Below are 22,659 nucleotides of genomic sequence, written 5' to 3' on the forward strand. Positions count from 1 at the left end.
CAGGACAGACCTATCTGTAGAGGCTAAGCTCTACAGCAGGAACAAGAGTGGGTGCAGGAAATGGGAAAGTACCGATGACCAGACCTTGTCCTCCTCAGTCTAAATGAGGCTGTCAGAAGAATGTGGACAGGGTGTCAGAGTTGAAGCCAAAGAAGAGGTCCGGTCCTCCTTACTTTTTATGGTGAAGCACAATTATGTGCAGACTCAAGACCAATTGCATGCCTTAAATATGCCTCATAAATATTATTGAAAATATTTTAATTTAATAAATTTATAAATTTACAAATTTAATACATTTTAAAATTTATTTTTTAATAATGACTGAGAATAGGGTTTAGCTGTGAAGCAGATGGCTTCACATTAGGCAAATCTAATTGCATTCTCTGTATTGATCATGGCAGCATCGAGCACACAGTAGGATAAAATTATTTGTCAAATGCATCATCCATTGCCAGGCATCAGTACTGGTGCAACAATTACTGTAGATGACATCAGTGGAAGCAATTTTGTGACCAGAGTTAACATGGTCTAAGATGGTAAAAAATTTGTTATTGTTCCTTCTCCGGGCATTGGTTTCTTCTTGGTACCATATGCTTTTCAAACTTCTTCACTTTGGTATATAGTCATGCTCATATACCTTAGTCTCAGCCAATGCCAGGTCACATATATGATGGTGATCTCATCAGATAATGGAGCTGAAAATTCTTATTGCCTAGTGACATCATAGCTGTCATGATACCATAGTACATATCCATGTGTTTGTGGTGATACTGGTATAAACAAAACTGTGCTGCCAGTTGTATAAAAGTATGGCATATATGTTATATACAGTACATAATACTTGATACTATGTTACTGTGTGACTATGTTACTAGTTTATGTATTTACTATATTATAAATTTTATTATTATTTTACTCTGTACTCCTTTTATTTATAAAAAATGATGATGGGCCCAATGTGGTGATTCATGCCTGTAATCTCAGCTAGTGGGAGTAGGAGATGTGAGAATTATGATCTGAGGTTTGTCTTGGACAAAAGTACAAGATCCTATCTAAAAAGTAAAGTGAAAAAACGCTACTGTATGGCTCAAGTGGTAGAGGTTTTGCTTGATAAGCACAAGGTCCTGAGTTCAAACTCCAGTACTGCAGAAAAAAGTTCACTAGAAACTCTATGCTGAGTTATACTAGCAGCCGCCTCTTATGTTTTGTGTTTACCATGTCTCTTCATCGCATCATGAAGTGATTGTTCTATACTGTCTAGGTTTGTGTGAGAGCACTCTTATGATATTTGTGCAATGATGAAATCACCTTCTGACACAGTTCTCAGAATGCATTCCCATTGTTAAGTGACATATGAGTATAATACATTAAACTCTAAGTAATTACGTGGGGGAAAATATATTGTTATTTCTATAGAAAAAAATCCCCTGAAGCTTTGTTATACTAATTCTCTGGACCAAAACCCAGTTGTTCTCCTTTCATCTTTTTTCGTGATGATAGCAGGAGTGGGGGTGGGACAGGTGGGACAGGTTTGGTGGTCACACAATAGCCCTAGCCTGGCAGTCTTAGGGCTGGGGTATGGGTTTACCTGGGGTTAGGTTTATACAGGGAAGGAAATGGAATTCATATTCTGAAGGAGGAAAAGGCCAAAGTGGTATTAATACATCTAAAGCCTGATGATCAGCAGTCAGAAGCCAAAGTGCAGAGCCAAATATGGGGCAGCAAAGCCAGGAGTGGGCAGACTGAGGAAAACATGGAGACTGAGTCTGACTTCACAAACTTCTATGGCGCTATGAGTGGGCTTGCTCAGATGTCTTAGTTAACTTCAAGGGGCTGAAAGGGGTGAAGAAGACATTTTGGCTCCTTAGAACTATTCCTGAAAATCCTACATGAGAGACAAGCAGGAAGCTGGTATATCTTTTCCTGTTCCTTCCTGTTTCCTGCTGCTTCCTGTTCCTGCTGCCAATTGTGAAGTAATTGTAGATGGCAGGACCTGTTTGAGAACTCTGCTAAGGCAGAACAAAGGTTTTGGGGAAACTGTTGGTATCACTAACAGAACATGTATCATCATGAATTATATTGTTTCTCAAACAATCTGTCATATGCCAGCTACGAAGTGACAAATGTTGAGTCTATGAAATAAAAACATTTCAGGTCCATTCTCAAAGTCAATTTTTCCCATGTGTTTTTTGGCACTGCTATGTATACAGGTGTGTAATAACTTTAGATGTTATTCTGTAGCAGGATCAAAATTTACAGTGTGCCAGGTTGTTCTAGTACAGTTGTTCTTTGGCTACATTAGGAACAATGTTTTCCAGAATCTCCTCCATCTGTGGATCATAGTTAGAATTGACCAAAAGAAGCACTTGCATGAGATTAGAGAGGCAGCAGGAAATGATGGCCATTTTCTCCTGGAGCCCTTTGCAGGAGGCTTTGGTGGTAGACAGGTGAGTGATACCTAACAGGCCCCAGCCTGTCCTTGCTCCATTCTTCTTGGTGACCACATTCCTTTCTGATTGTTGGCCAGAACCTGAGCCAGCTCTTGGCTGAGGACCTGCAGCTGCTGACATTTTCTGTCTACACAAAACCTTATCCACTGCTGCAGCTGCAGAGTGCTCAACTTTTCTGATCCCCAGCTAGTTCTGATGGGTCTTCTCACTGTCAAGAGACACTCTGGTTCTCTCACTTTTTCCTTCCAAAGTTCTTTCCTAACTTCTCCTCCAACAGTGTCAGGTTCAATCTCTGTATTAAATCTCTTATTCCATGAAAGTTTTGAAATAGAACTTTACTTCCCTGAACAGAACCCGACTAATTTTACCTACTCATATGTAGGTAAAATAGATCTTCATTTATTTTCTGTAACTGATGTTTGGAGGCCCTATTTTTACCAATGGCGGGGGTAGGGTAGAGGATAGGGAAACTATTAAACTTGCCAAAGGAAACAGTCTCTTATGGTTTAAGGCAGTCATTTCTTGGTTACCTTAAGCTGTTCTGCACCTCTCTCCTCTTTTCCTAAACTGTCGCCAGGTACAGAGGGAACCTAACCTACCCAGCTTCTTGGTGGGACAGGCCTCTCTGTCCCACCAAGAAGCTGGTCCCTGCTGTGGTACAGCCTCCTGTCATTGGTGCCCTCGCTGGAGATCTAACTAATTCCACATGACTCCTTGGGTCAATAAACTGGGACCCAGCGTTTTGCTGAATTCTAAGGCCCTGATGTTTGCATTCGATGACAAGGTGGCCACCCTCTCTGGTTTCATCTCCTGACTCTAGGTCTCTGCTAGTCTTCCTGTCCTCTCAGCATTTCCTCATCCCCTCTGAGGTCTGATGAGTTCCTGATTCCATGCCAAGGTTGTGAGGGAATCATTTAGGGAGCTTCTACAGGTATAAGGGGAATCCACAGCAGGAAGGAAAAGTTTTCTAGAAGCCCCTAGAAGGTTGACAAACAGAAGTAGTGAGAATGGGACAATACCTTGGGATATAGGGATTAGAGATAGATGAGGCTAAGGTAAAACAGTTCCAGGGGCTGGACAGATTCAAGGGTACACCCCAAAAATGGGGAGCAGAAATGGAGTATATAGGAAAGCTGAAGAAAGAAGTATTCTCACCATGTCAGTGTGCTTGGGAGGGAGGTCAAGGAGGGCATTCTGGAAGATCTAGGGTTTGGAGGAAAGCAGAAGGAAGCTTAGGGGAGCAGAACAATTGTGCAACTGTGAACTTTGTAAATTGCTCCCTTGAGATTAAATCCTGGGTCAAAGGTCAAAGATAAATCTTTTATTGAGCCCGGTTTCCCCCAGGTGTTAAAGAGGAAAACATCCCTTCTACTGGTCAATTGTGAAATATTCAGCATAGAGCAGGGACTTTCTGCATTGTAACCACATCGTTAACCACACTCACCTCTCACCATTAGCTGCTAAGTAAAGAAAAGCAGTTAAAAATGAACTTCCAGCCAGTTGCTGATGGCTCATGCCTGCAATTCTAGGTATTCAGGAGGCAGAGATCAGGAGGATTGTAGTTTGAAGCCAGTCTGGGCAAATAGTTTGTGCAAACCTATCTCGAAAAACCCTTCACACAAATAGGGCTGGTGGAGTACCTCAAGGTGAAGGCCCTAAATTCAAGCCCCAGTACTACAAATAAAGAACTTCCATATTTCTTTAACATGCTCCCTCCACTAGACTTACCTCTTAGATTTCTAAAATCCAGATGATGTATATATTTACTGTGCTTGTTCCCAATTTTGGCCTTTCTAGTCTCCTTTTAAACTGTTAATGTTTTATAGATTATAGCACCTTGAATACAGGAACTACATGGTTTGCTTCTGTTCTGTGTAGGTGCCAGGGTGCAGCATAGCTGGGTGTTTCTTTCAGTCTCAGTTTGCTTCTGGATGGCATGCTCATTCTGTTACTATACCATCCTACCCCATCTGTGGAAATTAAGAACTAATGGAATTTTATTGATAAAAATAGATGAAACTTTGAAATGCAGAAAAAAATTAAGATAAGCATGAATGGCCAAATCACCAAAATGCAAAGTTTCAAAACCAGTATGCTTGAATTTCACACAATGCACTGGTACTTTCCATCCTTTCTTTAAATACCTCCTTCCCCCATGAGACCTTAGACTCCTTACAGGCTATGTCTCAGACTTAACCTAATGCTAGGGCCACTAACTGCTTTTTAAAAGGTTACTTAAAAATTGAACCTGGTGAAAAGAAAGGTCTAGGTGAATTCGTTTTGTATGTTAACTATATAAAAGACTAAGAAAAAATCTAAGCCTCAGAGCTGTTGGCTGTACCTTGTAATAACACTGATCTTTTGCTAAAAAGGAATGTTAATCAGCTCTGCATGGGTGATCTCCATTTGTTACCTGGTTGCTAGGTGACAGCTAAAGATTAGCCTATCATAGGTGAAGGAAATTTCTACCTTGTGCTTTTGTTTGTAGTGATGAAAAATGTTGATATTTGAGGTACCCTTTTCTATGCCTTTGACTCTTGAATTGTTTTTAAAAAGCCCCTCTTTACCCAACAAGTCCAAAGATTACAACAGGCAATAAACAGCTTTCCATGGTCCTAGAGTGCTCTCCTTCTTGGCTTTTTTTCTTCTTCCTGAGATCATTTCTTTCTCCAGGGAGAAATGTCTGATGATGCAAAACACACGAGACAAATGATAAACTTCAGATATTACCTAACTTTGCTTATCCCTCCAGAAAATGGTGGGTTGGATAATAGAATTTAGCACAAGGATTGTCGTGAGGATAAAATCAGATGTCAGATGAGAGGTGCCTAGCATCATGTCTGTCCATAGGAAACACTCAGGATATATTGGATACCATTATTGTTGTCATAACCAACATTGCCATGGGTTAGATGCTCTCTGTGCTTCAGAAATTTGTTGCTCCAAAGGGAAGTTCGGGTTTATTTATTTATTAAAAAAAAAAACTGACTGCAATGTAATTCTCTTTGACCAAGGGGAGGACCAGTGAGCAATGAAGGCCACTGTGTCTGAAGGCTTTGTCTGGTAGTGTGCTCAGGTGTGTCATCCCCTTGTGAGCTTCACCTTTGCTTTGCTTGAGATAAAGAGGCCAATACACCTTGTAAATGACACAGAAAGTTAGAAATGGCAGCTGAAGTGGCAGGTGCATCTAGTCCATGTACTTTTGCATTCTTGCAGGCACCAAAGGAAATTTGGGAGTGGTTCCTTCTCAACTTGGAAGCACCTCATTAACCCACATGTAACATAGCACAGAGTGGATTTAGAATGAACTCCATCAGTAACCTGCTGCATATATTTTTGCACGATAAACATCCATCTACATACATTTTGTTTTCATGATCTCCGAAGTAAACTCCTAGAAGTTAGACTGTAGAATGTGATTATCTTTTGGTTGTCATTAGGGTGATCATGGGGTGCGCCTGATTGCAGATGTTCTTCATCCTCCACTATCGGGCCAGGTTAGGATCCAACAGGGTGGGGGAGGGATAGAGGACACTTGGGGAACTGGCTTCCTTCTATGTTACTTCTACTTCCTCTGCAGTTTGCTTAGTTTACCTTCTTTATCTAATCCTCTTGTTAATGGTGCCAGTGCAGTCTAGTATCAGAAGACTTCCTTGTGTTCCATAGGGAAGAATCCACAGCAGGACACGTGGGTATAATTGGGGTTCATTAAAAGTTAGGGAAAGGAAATAAAGGTGAAGGCCAGGAAGCAGAGAGAGAGCGTGCGTCTCTTCTGCAGGTGCTTTTCAAACCTATGCTAACCTATGGGAAAGGAGGAGCCAGGTGATTCCCATCCAATAATCAATAAGTGGGGAGGGTGATTTGAGCCTTTCCTGGTAACCTATACACACACACACAATATTAAATCATATATTTTTTTTATGAGTCCTGAACTTTTCCTAGCTCTAGCCTGCCCTTACTCTGATTCATAGTTATGGCCAAACATTACTGGCATATGTAAGGGGGACAGTATTCCTTTCAATTTTTGTCTTTATTTCATCCCAGCTTTTGACTGCCAGTTGAGTAGGTGGATCCCTAAACTATTTTTTGTTTTGATTTTTAACACTTTAAATCCTGCAGTAGCAACAACATAGTGGATTCTACTATCTGCTCTTAGAATGCTCCTGATTAAATAAGAATTTTATTTCTCTTAATTTACAAGGGAAACTCCTGGATGAGAAAGGTCATTCCTTAAAAAAAGCATGAATACTCATCTGTCTCTTTAGCTACCAACTTGGCTGATCACAGAGAAAATTGAAGAATGCGTTTTTTCCCTTTTTCCTTCCATGTCTAGCAAAATGTCTCTTTATTTATAATTTCTTTCTTTTCCTTTTTTTTCCCAGTGCTAGGGGTAAAACTCAGGACTGTGCACATGCCAGGCAACTGTTCTATCACTGAGTTATATCTCTGTCCCCAAATTGCCTCTTTTTAGTGTCTCTATTTCAAATACCCAAAGAAAGGTTTAACGGGATCAATCATTCACCCCACCGTGGGCAGATCTTTTAATTCAGTCTATCTTTTGGGCTCCTAGACAACCTATAGATGGCTACTCTGGGATGAAGCACCCTCTTTTGTGTAATTACCTGCTGGTTGAGTGTGTGTATGATGTTATCACAAGGAATAGAAGGAACCCTTCTGATGCTCTGGAATTTTGAGTGATAAGAGCCGACTGAAGGGAAATTTAGAGAATTCTCTTAATTGCTAAAGGGAGGGAGAAAAGACCTGACAAGAATTGCCCAATTTTTTGCAAAGAAAGAGTTTCTAGAAGTACCTGAACACACAAAGCCTCCTAACTCACCAATTTAGGTATTTCCCAAGAGAAGTGAAAACACATGGCCAATATGAACAAGAATTGTCAGAGCAGTTTTATTTTTGATAAAATCAGAAATAGTCCGGGTATCAATCAAAATGAGAATAGATAAGAACTTTGACATAGTTATAGAATAAAATGATACTGACAGTAAGAAGAAATGTGTACTGAGACAAACAACATAGGTGAATCTCAAAAACATTATGCCGAGCAAAGGAAGCCTTATTCCGGAGTAATGTTATATAAGTCCATGTATAGAAAGTTCTAGGAGAGACAAGGCTAAAATAATAATAAGAAAGAAAGAAAAGTTATTGTCTTTGAAGATGGATTTGGGCCTGAACAGAAAGAGGCATTAGTATTTCCTGAGATGGTGGTAATTACTACATCTTGAAAGGGCTTTTTTGGGGGAAGGGAGGAGTAATGCATTTTTCAAAACTTAGCAAATATGTACTTAAAATTGGTGCATTTCATAGCATGTAATTTTATGTCAGGAGGAAAAAGCATGTAAACAAATGCTGAGCTTTAGTTAATGACACACTGACATGTCTGAAGGAAGTGTACTTAATGTTATGCTATAATAGAATTTGAAATTCATCAAGAAAACCAGTATGAATTGATGAATGGAGAGAGACTTGGTTAATTGAATAGGTATGTGATAATGCAAGTATAATAAAATGCTAAGTCCAACACAGTGGTGTGAGCCTGTAGACCCTGGTACCTGGGAGGCTGAGGCAGAAGTATCACTTGAATTCAGGAGTTCAAGGCCAGTTTGGGCAAAAACTTAGTGAGAGTCCCATCTCAACCAACAAGCAGGGCATGGTGGTACGTGCCTGTCATCTCAACTACACTGGAGGAATAGATAGGAGGATCACAGTCTAAGGCTGATCCTGGGCAAAACATGCGACCTTATCCAGAAAGTAACTAAAGCAAAAAAAGGGCAGGGGCTGTGGCCCAAGTGGTAGAGCACCTGCTTAGCAAATCTGAGGTCCAGAGTTCAAACCCCAGTTCCAACAAAAACAAAACCAAAAAGTTAATCATGGGATCTTGGTGGTAGGGATATGAATATTCACTGGAAAAATCTTTCAGATTTCCTGCGTGTATAAAAATCTTCCCAAAAGGGTATTGAGGAAACTGTCTGTTGACACAGGTAGACCATTCAATCAATTTCCATACTATTCAGTTTAATTTAAGTACATTTCAACTATAAAAAAATGCCATATGCAACGATTATGTTATGTACTGAGGATACAAGAGTGAATAAAGGCAAAGTTATTGGCTCAAAGTGCTCTATAATTTCATAAAAGAGACCAAATGACACCAAATTGTCATAGGTACAAACATGTCAATAGTTTTCTGGAATAGCCTTTGTTTTCAGATGTATGGGATTCATTAAGTAAATGACTGCTATTTTGATTGCTTAACTTTGTCAGACTTGCATATAAACAAATTAGTAAGTGAAGAGAAAAAATCTTTTGTCATCTGCTGCCTACTAATTTTGATTGGGGAAATATGCAGGAATCATTTTGTCTCTCTGTTGGTTCTGTGACCATGTTGACAAAACATGTAACATTTACTTTACAGCAAGAAAAAAGGCACCGAGAATACATGGAAAAATCAATAAAAGTCAGGGGAGAAAACAATGTTAATATTTTAAGGTTCATATTGGTTGGAGTTGTCTTCAACTTTTCCCCACCCCCCTCCTTCAGAATCTCCCACCACCAGCAGGACCTGATCACGAGACTGTCCTGCTCAGGCACATTTTGTGAATTTCTGTTGCATAGTTAAGCCCCACTGCCTTAGCCTGCTGTTCCAAGTCTTCCCTAGAGTGCTGTGTGTGTGCCTCTTCAGCCAAACCTTCACTCCATCCACTGCCTGTGATTCCCCCCCAACGCCCCCACATTCTGGCCCATCTCATTTGTGTGTAGCTGATCTGTTTACATAATCTCCAGGCTTCATAAAAAACTCAGCTCTCTAAGAAGACCTCCTACATATCCCTCTCCCTTGAACTTGGAGGGGTTGAAGAATGATGAAGAATTAATCAACAGAAGAGCAAATCTCTCCAAGTAAGCCTTGGCATCTCTCTCCTTCCTTCCTTCCTTCTTTCCTTCCTTCCTTCCTTCCTTTATTCTTTCCTTCCTTCCTTCCCTTTCTTTCTTTCATCAGTGTTGGGGATTGAACACAGGGCCTTGTATCCACTAAGCAAGCTCTCTAGGGTTGAGCTACATCCCCATCCCCTTTCTGTCTTTGGTGGCCTCTTTATTACTGTCTGTCTTGGTTTTCTGAATAAGCCATTTATAGCACTACTTCTATTATATCATGAACCCCTGTAAGGCAAGGACTGAGTCCTACTTTTAAAGCCACCAAACAGTGCTCTGCATATAGTAAGAATTCAACAAATGTTTGTTTAATTAAATCTAGTTGTGCAGTTAACATCTATTCTGGAAAATAGCCCACACCAGGCTGAGCATGTTATTTATTAATCAGTCTGTGTCATTTTCTTCAAAGTGCAGTATTTTTTAATGAAACCAAAAGTTCATGAATGATTTTCAGAAATGCATTTTGTACTTCACCACCAAGAATGGTGGTACAGTACAGGTTTTATTTTACTTCATTTCCTAGGCAATTGTAAAACATCTCACTGTCTAGGAGGGTCATACTTAGTGAAGGAAGGCATTGACTGTTATGAGGTCTTTGCTCAGGAACTTAGTAAATGGTGTAATTTTTTTCTTCCTAGTTTGGCTGATTTACGTTGCCTCTTTTTCCACATGTATAGTGCCATCTTGTGGCCATGGAGCATATAACACTCATTTTAATTCTGAGGCCTTGGTTTTTGAGTGTTCAGTGGTTTAGATAATTGTTATTCTCTCCCTACCCCCGTGTTGGAAATTGAATCCAGAGCCTTGCTAGGTAAGTGCCCTATGACTGTTATTCCTTTTTGTTTCTGTAGTCCAGAGGATCTCTAAGTGGAGAATCATGTGAATTATTACTAGGAGAATATGCATCGTTTACTGCAATGCCAGCTCCACTTTGGCCTCATCTAGCAGGATATATTTGGAAACATTTATAGTTCTTATCTTTTGCTCATTTCCCAACTTATCTCATTTCAGCAACCATGGGTCATGTTTCCCTTCCCCAACCCAGTGTTCTCTCTCTGGGACAGAGTCCGTATAAAACTGGGACAACAGTAGAAGTGGTCCTTGGAGGGGTTGGGAATGACAACTGGAAAATGATTGTAAAAGCAACATTCTCTTAGAAGCAGCTGAAAACAGAAGGTGAGGTACAGTTGGACATCTGGGTTACATCCTGGGAAAAGGACAGCAAGCTCTGACAATCCAAGTGATTAGAACATAGAAAGAAACTCTGAAACAGAAGAGCCACTGTGACTAGTCCTCATTATGCACTTAAGCCTCTATAGCCTTCTTCATGTCAGAGCCCCTCCAGCCCTTCTCAGAGTCCATCCATCCAACATGTTGCAATGAGAACTGGGGTTGCGATGCAACAGATCAAATATTGAAAATTAAATGAATCATGCACAGGTTTTTAAAAGTTCACTTTGGAAATTTTGTTGGATTTTCAAAATTCACAATTGTCTTGATGGAGTATATCAACAGTGCTTCTTCTTCTAGACAAGTTAAATCCCGCCCTCTCTCCCCCACTCAACTCGCCATTCTTTTTGTGATTTTTTAAAAATCATTTTTACATTTACTCACATGTGTATACATTGTTTGGGCCACCCCCCCCACGCCCATGTTGGAATAGGTTCTGCCCTCTTGTTCTCTGATTTAATTGAAGAGAAAACATAAGCGATAATAAGAAAGATAGCATTTTTGTTAGTTTGAAATAAAAATACCTATACAGAGAGATTCCTAGTGTTGTTTCCGTGCATATGTGTGTTACAACCCACAATGGTTCATCTCTACCAGACCTCTTCACTACTTCCTAGTCCCCTTCCCATAGTGGCCTCTGCCAGTTTAAGATTCACTCCTCTACAGTGAGCACATCAACCATATTCAAGTTTTAGGTTTCCTTCCCTTTCCCTATTCCTTCTGTGTGCGATTTCCCCATAGTGTGTGACCCATGTCCAGTAATATTACTATACTTGTTTTTGGTCTACAATCTGCATATGAGGGAGAACATGTGAGTTTTGGCCTTCTGAGCCTGGCTAACTTTCCTTAAGATGATGTTCTCCAGTTCCATCCATTTACTTGCGAGTGACAAAATTTTATTACTCTTTGTGGCTGAATAAAATTCCATTGTGTATAAATACCACATTTTCTTAATCCATTCGTCAGTAGTGGGGCATCTTGGCTGTTTCCATAACTTGGCTATTGTGAATAGCACTGCAATAAACATGGGTGTACAGGTGCCTCTTGGAGTAACCTGAGTCGCATTCCTTTGGGAATATCCCCAGGAGTGGGATTGCTGGATCATATGGCAGATCTATGGTTAGTTTTTTAAGAAGCCTTCATATTGTTTTCCAAAGTGGTTGTACTAGCTTACATTCCCACCAGCAGTGTATGAGGGTTCCTTTTTCCCCTCATCCTCACCAATACTTGTTGTTGGTGGTGTTCTTGATGATGGCTATTCTAACAGGAGTGAGGTGGAATCTTAGTGTGGTTTTGATTTGCATTTCCTTTATGGCCAGGGACGGTGAACATTTTTCCATGTGTTTTTGTCCATTTGGACTTCTTCCTTTGAAAAAGTTCTGTTTTGTTCAGTTGCCCACTTCTTTATTGGTTCATTGATTTTGGGGGAGTTTAGTTTTTTGCGCTCCCTGTATATTCTGGTTATCAGTAATTTGTCTGATGTATAGTGAGTAAATATTTTCTCCCACTCTGTGGATGGTCTCTTCAGTTTAGAGACCATTTCTTTTGTTGTGAAGAAGCTTTTTAATTTCATGTAGTCCCATTTGTCCATCCTTTCTCTTAGTTGCTGGGCTGCTTGAGTTCTACCAAGGAAGTCCTTGCCTAAACCTATTGCTTCCAGAGTATTCCCTGCTCTTTCCTGTACTAACTTTAGAGTTTTGGGTCTGATATGAAGGTCCTTAATCCACTCTGAGTCAATACTAGTACAGGGTAATAAACATAGATCTAGTTTCAGTTTTCTGCAGGCAGATAACCACTTTTTCCAGCAACATTTGTTGATGAGGCTGTCTTTTCTCCATTGTATGTTTTTGGTGCCTTTGTCAAAAATAAGGTGGACATAGCTGTGTGGATTCATATCCAGGCCCTCTATTCTGTTCCACTGGTCTTCATATCTGTTTTTGTGCCAGTACCATGCTGTTTTTATTGCTATTGCTCTGTAATATAGTTTGACGTCGGGTATTGTGATACCTCCAGCATTGCTCTTTTTGCTGAGTACTGCCTTGGCTATTCGCGGTCTCTTGTGTTTCCCAATGAACTGTAGGGTAGATTTTTTAGTCTCTGTGATGAATGTCATTGGAATTTTGATGGGAATTGCATTGAACATGTAGATTGCTTTTGTTAGTATAGCCATTTTTACTATGTTGATTCTACCAATCCATGAGCACGGGAGATCTCTCCATCTTATGTTGTCTTCCTCCATCTCTTTCTTCAAGGGTTTGTAGTTCTCCTTGTAGAGGTCATTTACATCTTTGTTAAGTTTATTCCTAGGTATTTGATTTATTTTGAGGCTATTGTAAATGGAATTGTTTTTCCTATATTCTTTCTCAATTTGGTCATTGATGGTGTATAGAAAGTCTACTGATATTTGTAAGTTGATTTTGTATCTTGCTACATTGCTGAAGCTGTTTATGGTGTCTAGGAATTTTTGTGTGGAGTTTTTTGGGTCTTTGAGGTATAGGATCATGTTGTCTGCAAATAGGGATACTGGGCAATTTCTTTACCTATTTGTATTCCTTTTATTTCTTCTTCTTGCCTTATTTCTCTGGCTAGGAATTTCAGAACTATTTTGAATAGGAGTGGGGAGAGTGGGCATCCTTGTCTTGTTCCTGACTTTAGGGGAAATGGTTTCAGTGTTTCCCCATTAAGTATGGTGTTGGCTGTAGGTTTATCATATAAAGCCTTTATAATATTGAGGTGCATTCCTTCTATTCCTAGCTGTCTTAGAGCTTTTATCGTGAAATGATGTTGAATCTAATCATAGGCTTTTCTACATCTATTGAGATGATCAACTGATTTTGTCTTTGCTTCTGTCAATGTGTTGCTTGACTAAGATTTCAAGATTTCTTCTGTTTTTTTCCCTTTAATTTCTGTTTTATCTTCAGGCTCTGAGATTGTGTCTCCACTTGCTCTAGTCTGCTGGAGTGGCCTACCACTGTGTTTTTTGTTGAGTAAAGCAACTTTTTATTTCCAGCATTTCTGTTTGATTCTTTTTTCTGAGGATTTCTATAACTTTGTTCAACTCCTTTTTTATGTTTTGTGTTGTCTTCTTTATTTCATATATCTCTGTTTTAATAGTGTCCGTTTTTTCACTTTGGTGTTTGTTTAAGTCATCTCTGAGTTCATTTATTTGTTTCTGTGTCTTCTCATGTTCTTTATTTTTGCTGTCTTGAAATTTCTTGAGTGCATCTTGTACATTCTGGTTAACCATGTTTGGTATCTTCTCCATGAATTTCTCAGTGATTTCTTCTTTGAGGGATTTTTTTTTTTTGTGGATGTCTCTGGGCTCCTTAGTGACATTTATCATTGTTTTGTTGGGGTTAGGAACTGGGTATCCATTTTCTTCATTTCCCACTGAATCCTATATGGAATTTTTTTTTTTTTTTTGAGGACTGTGGTTTCTACCCCTTCTTCTTCTTCCCATCACTCTTTGGTGCTGTGCAACTATGTTCTTGATAGGCTAATTGGTGTTTTTAAAAATATTATTTATTTATTCACATGTAATTGGTGGTTTTAATTGCCTGTTTTCTTTCTCTTAATTTTTGTGTTGTGATTGACTTGGTATTTAGCTAGGTTGATGTGTTCTTTCTGTCCCTGGCCTGGAGGTGTAATTTAGCAGTAACAAATTCACAGCTTCAATGCCAGACCAGTTGTTTACATATTATGTAGAAAACTGCTTGGTGATAATATCTATAAACAGTGGGAGTTGGGGGGGCAGGTAATGGTTATTAGGCTAGATATAGAAATTTGGGTAATTGGTAAAGGTGGAACTAAAAAAGGGGGCAGGAAAAGGGGTGGGTAGGGGAAAAGGCATGGGGTCTGGTGGGTTTTGTGGCTCTTGTGCATATTTTGGTGTATTTCTGTTGTAGTGGAGGGTGCTTATGTCAGGGATTGCAGGGGGCTGGGGTTGTGTACAGTTGGTACAGTTGGTACAGTAGCTAGTCAGTGGGTGGTGAGAGTGTAGGATAGAGGGGTAGTGTTGTGACAGGTTGAAGAAGAAAAGGAGGGGGAGGTGAAGACGGGGGAGAGAGTGGATGAGAAAGGGCAGAAACGGTAGTTGGAAGGGAGAGCAATAGATTGTAGCACAGGAAAAGGAGGGAAAATGAAGAGGGTAAGAATAGGGATAAGAAAATGGTGATGATTAAGTTAACAATACAAAAAACCCTCCAAAAAACAAAACAAAAAAACCCACCAGGTACAAAAAGTTGTCTTTTTGTAAAAGTTTTGGAGTTATTCCTTGGGTGTCCAATCCTGGTATTGGCATACAACCAGGAGCTCTGATATGGTCTTACCAGGTGACTGGCTTGTGGGTAGTATTTGGTTCCTTCTGTTCAGAGGGCAAGTTGCACTTGGGAGATAAGGTAAGTGTGCCAGTTCTTGCAGGGTGGTCAGAGCTGTTGTTGTTTTCTTCAGCTGCAACTCTGTTTGGTCAGCTCCTCCCCCAGCAAGGTGGTACAATTCAGTTTTGAGTGCTGCCCTCTGTCCCATGAGATCAGCTCCGGGATCTACCACTTGCCACTCTCAGCCTTTTTGCCTATGCCCACCTTTGCTGGGTGCTCGTGGCTCCTCTGGGAGGTGGCTTGTTGCCCCACCCCAGCTCTCAGCCTTTGTTGCTTTTCCTGTGTTTGTTCACTGAGAGTTTGGCGTTGAGAGTTTGGCTCCTTGCCCACCTCCACCTCTGCTGTCCATGTGAGATTACATTTTGCTGTTTATGCTTTCCAGTTTTGTTGGGGGGATATTCAGTCTGCCCAGGGGCTGTGCTGGATTATGTTCCTGGGGGGTGGGTAGGGGAATTGAGTGAGGTGCTTCACCTGTTCATTCTGCAGATTCACACCAGCAGCATGTAGCTGACTGGTAGGGAGAAATGACATGGTGTAGGGAGGCTTTCCATGGGTTAGGGGTCCAGGATGTTCAATTCTGATTGATGCTCTGTCTTCTGCATTTCAGGCTACTGTGGTGACTTGAGTTTTACAAATGACCCTGGTGTCACTTGCAGGCCACAGTAGGAGAGAGATTGAATTACATAGAACTGCTCTCAGCAACACAGCACGATCCAGAAAAAATGGGCTGGTTTTTTCTTTTTTCTTTTTTTTTTTTTTTTTTGATATTTTTGGCTTTTTTTTTAAACTCAGGGCCTCAGGCTTGCTAGGCAAGTGTTCTAACTTGAGCCGTCCCATCAACCCGCACCATTATTTTCATTCAAACAACTATTCTCTTATTGGTTGACTTGTTTGTTATAGATAATAAAATAAATACTAGAAGGACAAAGATTAAATAGGCCCAATTCCTGACTTCAATTATGTTAATAGTCAGTGAGGGTAGCAATAAAAACCAAGAATAATATACAGGAAGCAATTAGGTCATATTTGGATTTTTTTTTTTTTTTTGAAATGAGAGTCTTATATTGTCAAGGCTAGTCTTAAACTGTTGGGCTCAAATGACAACTCCTTCCTCAGCCTCCTGACAGCTGGTATTACAGGTGTGCACTACCACACCTGACTTGCATGTGTGGATTTTTAACAAAGGTATATACACCTCATCTCATGTTTTCAACTTGGCTTATGGTGTGGTTTTACAATAAATGGAAGGCCATTCTCACCTACTGATGGGCTTGATACAGGTTTCAGAATCTCCACGTCAGCAATGTATTATAGCTGGTGAGCCAGAACAATAGAAAGTGTGAGAGCCATGAGGAATGGGAGGCAATATTTGAAAGTGTCTCGATTAGCAGATGTGTGTAAAGAGAGGGATCTACTGGAATAGCAAGATGTACCAAGTGGACACTTAAGGTTCATGTCCACCGTGAGGTGGTAGAGTATTTGAAGATAGACTGTGATAGAGATGTGATTTCTTGAGCCACAAAGCCCCTGAGGGAGATCAAAGTATTCCACCCCAAGTGAAACATGGCCCTAAGAATTAGCTTCCCTGTAGAAAATACCATGCTGGGAGTAGAAATGGCCCACCTCCAGAGCTCAGGCATCAGGAGAGAGGCTCATGTACTAGTTCCAGTAACTCAAGTATATTTCTTTGGCAAATTTTGAGGTTATTGTTATTATTTTTTTTGGTGGTACTGGGGTTTGAAGTCAGGGCCTCACACTTCCTAGGCAGGCATTTTACCACTTGAGCCATTCTGCCAGTGGCAGATAGGGTCTGTTTGCCCAGGCTGCCTTTAACTGAGATCCTCCTGATCTCTGACTCCTCAGTAGCTAGGATTATAGACATGAGCCATGGGTGCCTGGCTGTGTTAGCTTGTTAAGAGAAACTGAAGACTATAGACACAGGAATGGTTGTAGAAAACTGTTCCCTTTTTTTGTTAAAAGATATTTACATCCAATTACATGAGTAAAATAAATAGTGAACACAGCATATACTTTTTCTTGATGTATATTAATTGTAAAAAATAATGGGTTTCATTGTGACATTTTCATACATGCATATAATGTACTTTTGTTATGGGAGTTTTAGGGCAAAAACTCGGGTTTTGGGAGTTCCAACAGATTAGGTTCAGCAACCTGTCCCAATATGCCAAGTAAAGAGACAAGTAGTGGTTAAGGGCTGAGAAAGGAGATTTAATAAATGTGGTCACATAGGGAAGAACTGATAAAAGGGTTCTGTGATCCCAGGTCTGTCTTCTGGGTTACTGACATGAGCGTTAGGTTTAAACAGCTGAAGAACTGGGGCAGGGGTTAAGCGGTATGCATAATTAAATAGTCTTGATTCAAGTGTGGTCTGGTTGATCATTACCTCAGTTCTGGTCCTGCAAGATGGGCCACAGAAATCCTATTGCTTGGGAATCTAATCAGGTTCCTGTAAGATGATTGTTTCTACTTGGGAATGGTCTTATCATGGGATGATCTGTCTCTGAGTCTCTGCTGTTCCTGGAATCCATAGTTACTGCAGGTTTAGGACAATGATTAGAGACTTTCAGGCAACATTTTGGGGGTCAGGAACAGGACATTGCAAAAGCTGACAGTAAAATACCTCAGTCACTCTTATCTTTGTGCCTTCAGCCTTAAAGGGGGATGAGGTAGGTTTGGTGTCAGTGGCTTTTAGACAGACACTTCTTGAGTGATTAACATGTCTATATGCAGAGTTAAGCAGGAGCCTGGTCCAAAGTTTTAAGACAAGGAGAGTCAAAAAAGAAGGGATGCCAGGCCTTCATTCTGCTTTTAGTTAATTTATGGGCCCAAGTGAGGAGTCAATGCTTTTTAGCAAAAGAGGTTTCTAAGTACCTGTTATGCTTTGATCCTATTTATCCCCCATTGCCCTTTTTTCAGAACATATCTGATATGCTCCCTCCCTTTCTGCCTGGGAAAGATCTTTCCATAGGAAGAAGAGATGGGGGTGAGGGGCGGGGTATCAGAGATGGTCGCAGATGGCTATTACCTGGGAGACTTCATCTGCACAGCAAGACAACTGTTGTGTCTGGGAACCTAAGGGACAGATGCATAGTAAGTCAGTATCCCATCCCCCATGGAGAGCACTGTGAGCCCTGCACCCTGAAGAGATACATGGTCTCATAAATCTTCCATGAGGCTGATAGATAGGATGCTCTCAAGGTTGTTTCCCCCTGATATGGGGCAAACAGACCAGCACATTGAAGATAGTCTGTGCGTGTGAATCCACAACCATGGGAACAAACCCACCTAACCCTTACCCTAACCCAGAGTTGAAGTGCCATAAAAAGCCCCAGCCTTCACCTCAGCAGGGAGCCACTGGTTTCCGGACTCCGCTGCACTGCTCTAGCTGCAGCCTTTTCTTTTTCTAATAAATCTACCTGTGTGCACATCCTGAGCTTATTCCTAACCCCAGTGAAGACAAGAACCTCTGGAGTGGCCCCCCAGTACCCCACAACACAACCCTTGCTCACTGTGTTCCTCCTCCTGCCAGCATTCCAGAGCCTGCTCCACCTCCCTTTCCTGACAAGCTCTAAGCCACAAGACAAGGAAGATAACCATTCTATGTTGATAAAAACATCATTTCTTCAGGAACACCCGGTAATCCCAAATGTGCTTGTACCAAATAACAAAGTGCTATGCATTCATTAGAAACTTCTATGGTGTTGAGTAGGCCAGGAGTATTAAATGCATTTTTGTTTTTGATAGAACTGGTGTTTGAACACAGTTCTTGTACTTACTAGACAGGTGCTCAAATGCACTTTTGACCTATGAGATATTCAATTAATGATGGGCTTATTAGGATGTAACTCTGTCAGAAGTCAAGGAGCATCTCTATTTTTTTTTTTTTTAACTGAACATACTTACAGTGAAAATTATTTACTGTTGATCTGAAATTCAAATTTACATGGGTCTTCTTGTCTTCTATCTTTCTTAGGAAGAGAAACCATGCTCTTCCAAAGAGGCTGGCTAGGCTAGTGTAAGCAGATCTGATGAATAATCCAAAGTGCTTTCTCTAACAACTGAGCAATATTCCTTGGAAAATAAGACATCAATAAGACATGGAGAAAGAGTCACTCTAAATGCGGTCTTTTTATTTAAATATTTTATGATGATACACATACAAATATTCTCTCCCATGGAACAAATGTAAAAAGTAATGCAAATTACCCTTTCAGGAACAAAGAAGACCCTGTAGAACATGTACCTGCACTAAAACGAGGGACAGATTAGGCTTTGAAGCTTGCCCAAGGAGGGAGTTTAAGACCAAATTTTGTTTTTCTAGGTCCATAGGTCATATTTACATTTTCACACAGTAGTGATATTTCTATTGCATATTTGGCAAAATATAACAACTACAATGAAAAAAAAAAACAAAAACAAAAAAACTACTAAGTAGAACGTAAACAATTCTAGACCATGGAAAAGTGAGCTCCATCTTAGCCACAGCTTATGAGTTCTAAAACTATTGCTGTTACTTGCACACAGTGGGGTGCATTGTATAAATTTTTTGAAAACACAATTCAAGGAAACAATATTTTTAAAAAAGTCTACAAAAGTATAATTCTAAAGTTTCACTTCCCCAGCAAAATATCTTAAAAGTCAAAAAATTAAGTCTTTAAAAATTATGAAAATTTGTTGGAGGAAATATTTACTGATTCTGCCTGCATATATATTTTGAAGCATTATTATTTCTAGGAGCAAGAAAACACAATCTATTTAGGAATGGCATAACCAAATAGCCTTTTTAAAAAAACAAGGCAAAGATATTGTGCAAAATGAGGCCAACTATTTGAGTTTTAAAAAATACACTATTTACTATTCGTGAACTAAGTCATGACAAGCCAATGATTTTTGAGACAGCAGAATAAAATCGTAATTTGAAATGCATAATTATAGAAATATAAGGTTTTTTGTTTATTTTAACAATTGTGTCTAAAAAAGGTTTGTAAAATTCAATTTAATTCCACAATTAATTATTTGGCACCCATAATAGACACTGCTATAAAGCAATGAAACATGCATCAGTCTTGCAACACTAGAGAATATGTTTGGTTAATGTAGCTGCACTGAATTGTAGCTGTTAAGAAAATAAAGTATGTCCTGAGTTTTTTTCCTAGAATATTAACATAATAAGTAAAATTATCTCATATTTATGAATTTTGTCCTGGATGATTCAACTGAATTTGAAGGGTCCAAAATTTTCATGACTGTTAAGAGACAAAATACAAATGTCATTTGTAAGATCACATGATGTGTGCATGTGCAGGGACACACAATGTATGCTCTTACCATGTTGGTGGTCTAAAAATCTAATCAACAAATTACAAGGGTTCCAGTCTTAAAGAAAACCAACAACAAAACTGGTAGCTAGACTGCTGGTGAATGTTTAGAAAAATGAGCTACTGATGCAGAAGGTAATGTAGAGACTATACAAGGTCAATGTTAAGTGGTAATTTGGTATGCAAAGAGACCCTGTTCCCTGGGCTGCTCCAGTGGATAGCTATGAACTGGATACTGTGTGTTAATCTGGTGGATTCTCAGATGTCAGATGTACCCTTTGTTTCATTTTGTGAACACTGTTTGCACAACTCACTAAAAGGCACTTAAGAAAGAGGATCGTCACTATGTCCTCAGTGTATCACAGGACATTTCTGAAATACGTATCTGGAAGCACAGACAGTATGGCCTTTTGTCTATCTGTGACTGAGGTACATGGAAACATGCAGTCCCTGCTAGTTAAAATCTAGATTTTGTGACTGGTTGCTGTTTATGAGTAAGAATGCTGCACAGTGCTATGTTTGGTGACCCTGGTAGAAGATGTGGTTATGGTAGAATTAGAAGGACCAGACTCCTCTAGACTAAAAGTTGGCAGAGGACCACCAGGAACTCCAGTTCCAGAAATCACTGTCTTTCCAGTCTTTCTAGAGGTTTCAGTGGGAATTTGGTGACTGGATTGCAGAGTGGAAGCAGGTGTTAGCACTCTTTCTGTCACCACCACATTCTGTCCTACTGCCATGTGGGGTGTAGCCAGAGAGGGCTGTAACCCAGAGCTGGGGGCAAGGATGCTCTCTCTTTCCCTCACCATAACATAATGTGCATCTTGCAGGTGCTGGGTGCCTTCCAGAGGGTTTGGGACGCCCCCATTAGGCTGGATCACTCTTTCGGTAACCGTGATGTTACCTTCATTAGCATAATGCTGGTCTACCAAGGTGGAAGCTGGAGCATACACCCTTTCTGTCACAACAAGGCTCTGTGGTTGTCTAGGGCCCAGGATCACGGTGCTTGGTGGCACAGTGGAGCCTGTGCCATAGGAGGTTTCTGTCATTATGATATTGCCAGAAGCCACTGGGTCAGGAAGAGGCGGTGCTACCTTTTGACTCTGCCTAGAAGACATGGGTCTTTCAGTGACAATTTCCTGAGTTACTCTCTCTCTATGTGCTTCACGTGAAGGTTCTGGAACTTGAAAGCTGCTGCCAGAGGAGGAGGCACTGTCTGAATTAACCATAGCTTGCTCATAGAGTGAGCGTGAAGCTGTGTTCATACCTGTTTCTTTGACAGGGCCTTGCCTCTGTTCACTATCTACATCCATAACTATTTTTTGACCCAGGCAAACTTCAGCGAGTGTCTTGAATTTAAGTCCCAAGTCATCCAAGAAGCGGTCATCTTGCTCTCCTTCAATAAAACTGCAACAACCAGTGGACCCATGTAAAGATTCTGTTTCTTCTTGAGAATAAACCAGAAGGCAGTCTTTGGCCATGTGAATGTCATCCTCCTCGGTGTATGAGGCCACTTTCTATAAGGAACACAAACATGGAGTCACATAATTAGTGATACAATTAATATAAAGCTCTATATTCTTATTTAAAATGCAAAACCTGAGTCTGACAATTACAAGAAGACCTAAGAGAAACACAAACCGAGACACATCCTACATCATGGCTGGCTTGTTTTCTTAAAAAACATTAAACTCCTGGAACAAAGGGGGCGGTGTGAACAAGATCAAAGTACATTATAAGCAGGTAGGAAAATGTCATCATGAACAATTAATTTTGTACAATTAATATACAAAGAAACAAAAGGAAGAAAGTTAAGAGAATAAAGTGTTTTGACAACTAAATGGAACATAGAATCCTGGATAAAAAGAACAAATGCTATAGAAGACATTATTTTGATAATTGGTGAAATTGAAATATAAATTGTGTTAATTTTAAGTTTCTAAATTTGTTGACTATACTACGGTGATGTAGAATGTGTATGTGTGTGTGTAAGAGAAAGAGAGAGGAAAAATGGGGCAAAATGTTAATAATTGGGTGAAATCTAGGTAAAGAGCATTCAGGAGTTAAAAATTTCCATTTAGGAGACAAATTTCCTCCTAATTTTTGAAATTGTTTCCATATCAAAAAGTTAGTTACATACACACATAACCAAGAATGACTGGAGCAGGATTAGAGTGGAGAAAGAAAACACACCACAAAACAAATGGTACTAGATTTGAACAGTGAGACAGGAAAGGAAGAAGTGGTTTTTCTTGACCATTAACCTATAGAGCTAATCCAGGGGAGGGTAGAAAGGGGCCAAACACTCTAATAATTTGCAGA

At 40.0% G+C, this 22,659-nt stretch overlaps 1 protein-coding gene across 1 annotated transcript in view; it reads right to left on the reverse strand.

The window, feature by feature from the left end:
* Positions 1–19,131: 19,131 nt before the first annotated feature.
* Dsg2 (desmoglein 2) overlaps positions 19,132–22,659 on the reverse strand; it is a 49,606-nt gene continuing 46,078 nt past the window's right edge. Inside the window, exon 15 of the mRNA XM_074070092.1 lies at positions 19,132–21,854. Coding sequence (XP_073926193.1) covers positions 20,829–21,854 — 1,026 coding nt within the window. The 3' untranslated portion in view covers positions 19,132–20,828. The remainder of the gene's footprint in view (positions 21,855–22,659) is intronic.

Source organism: Castor canadensis, chromosome 4 (assembly GCF_047511655.1).
Source record: "Castor canadensis chromosome 4, mCasCan1.hap1v2, whole genome shotgun sequence".
Taxonomy (NCBI): domain Eukaryota; kingdom Metazoa; phylum Chordata; class Mammalia; order Rodentia; family Castoridae; genus Castor; species Castor canadensis.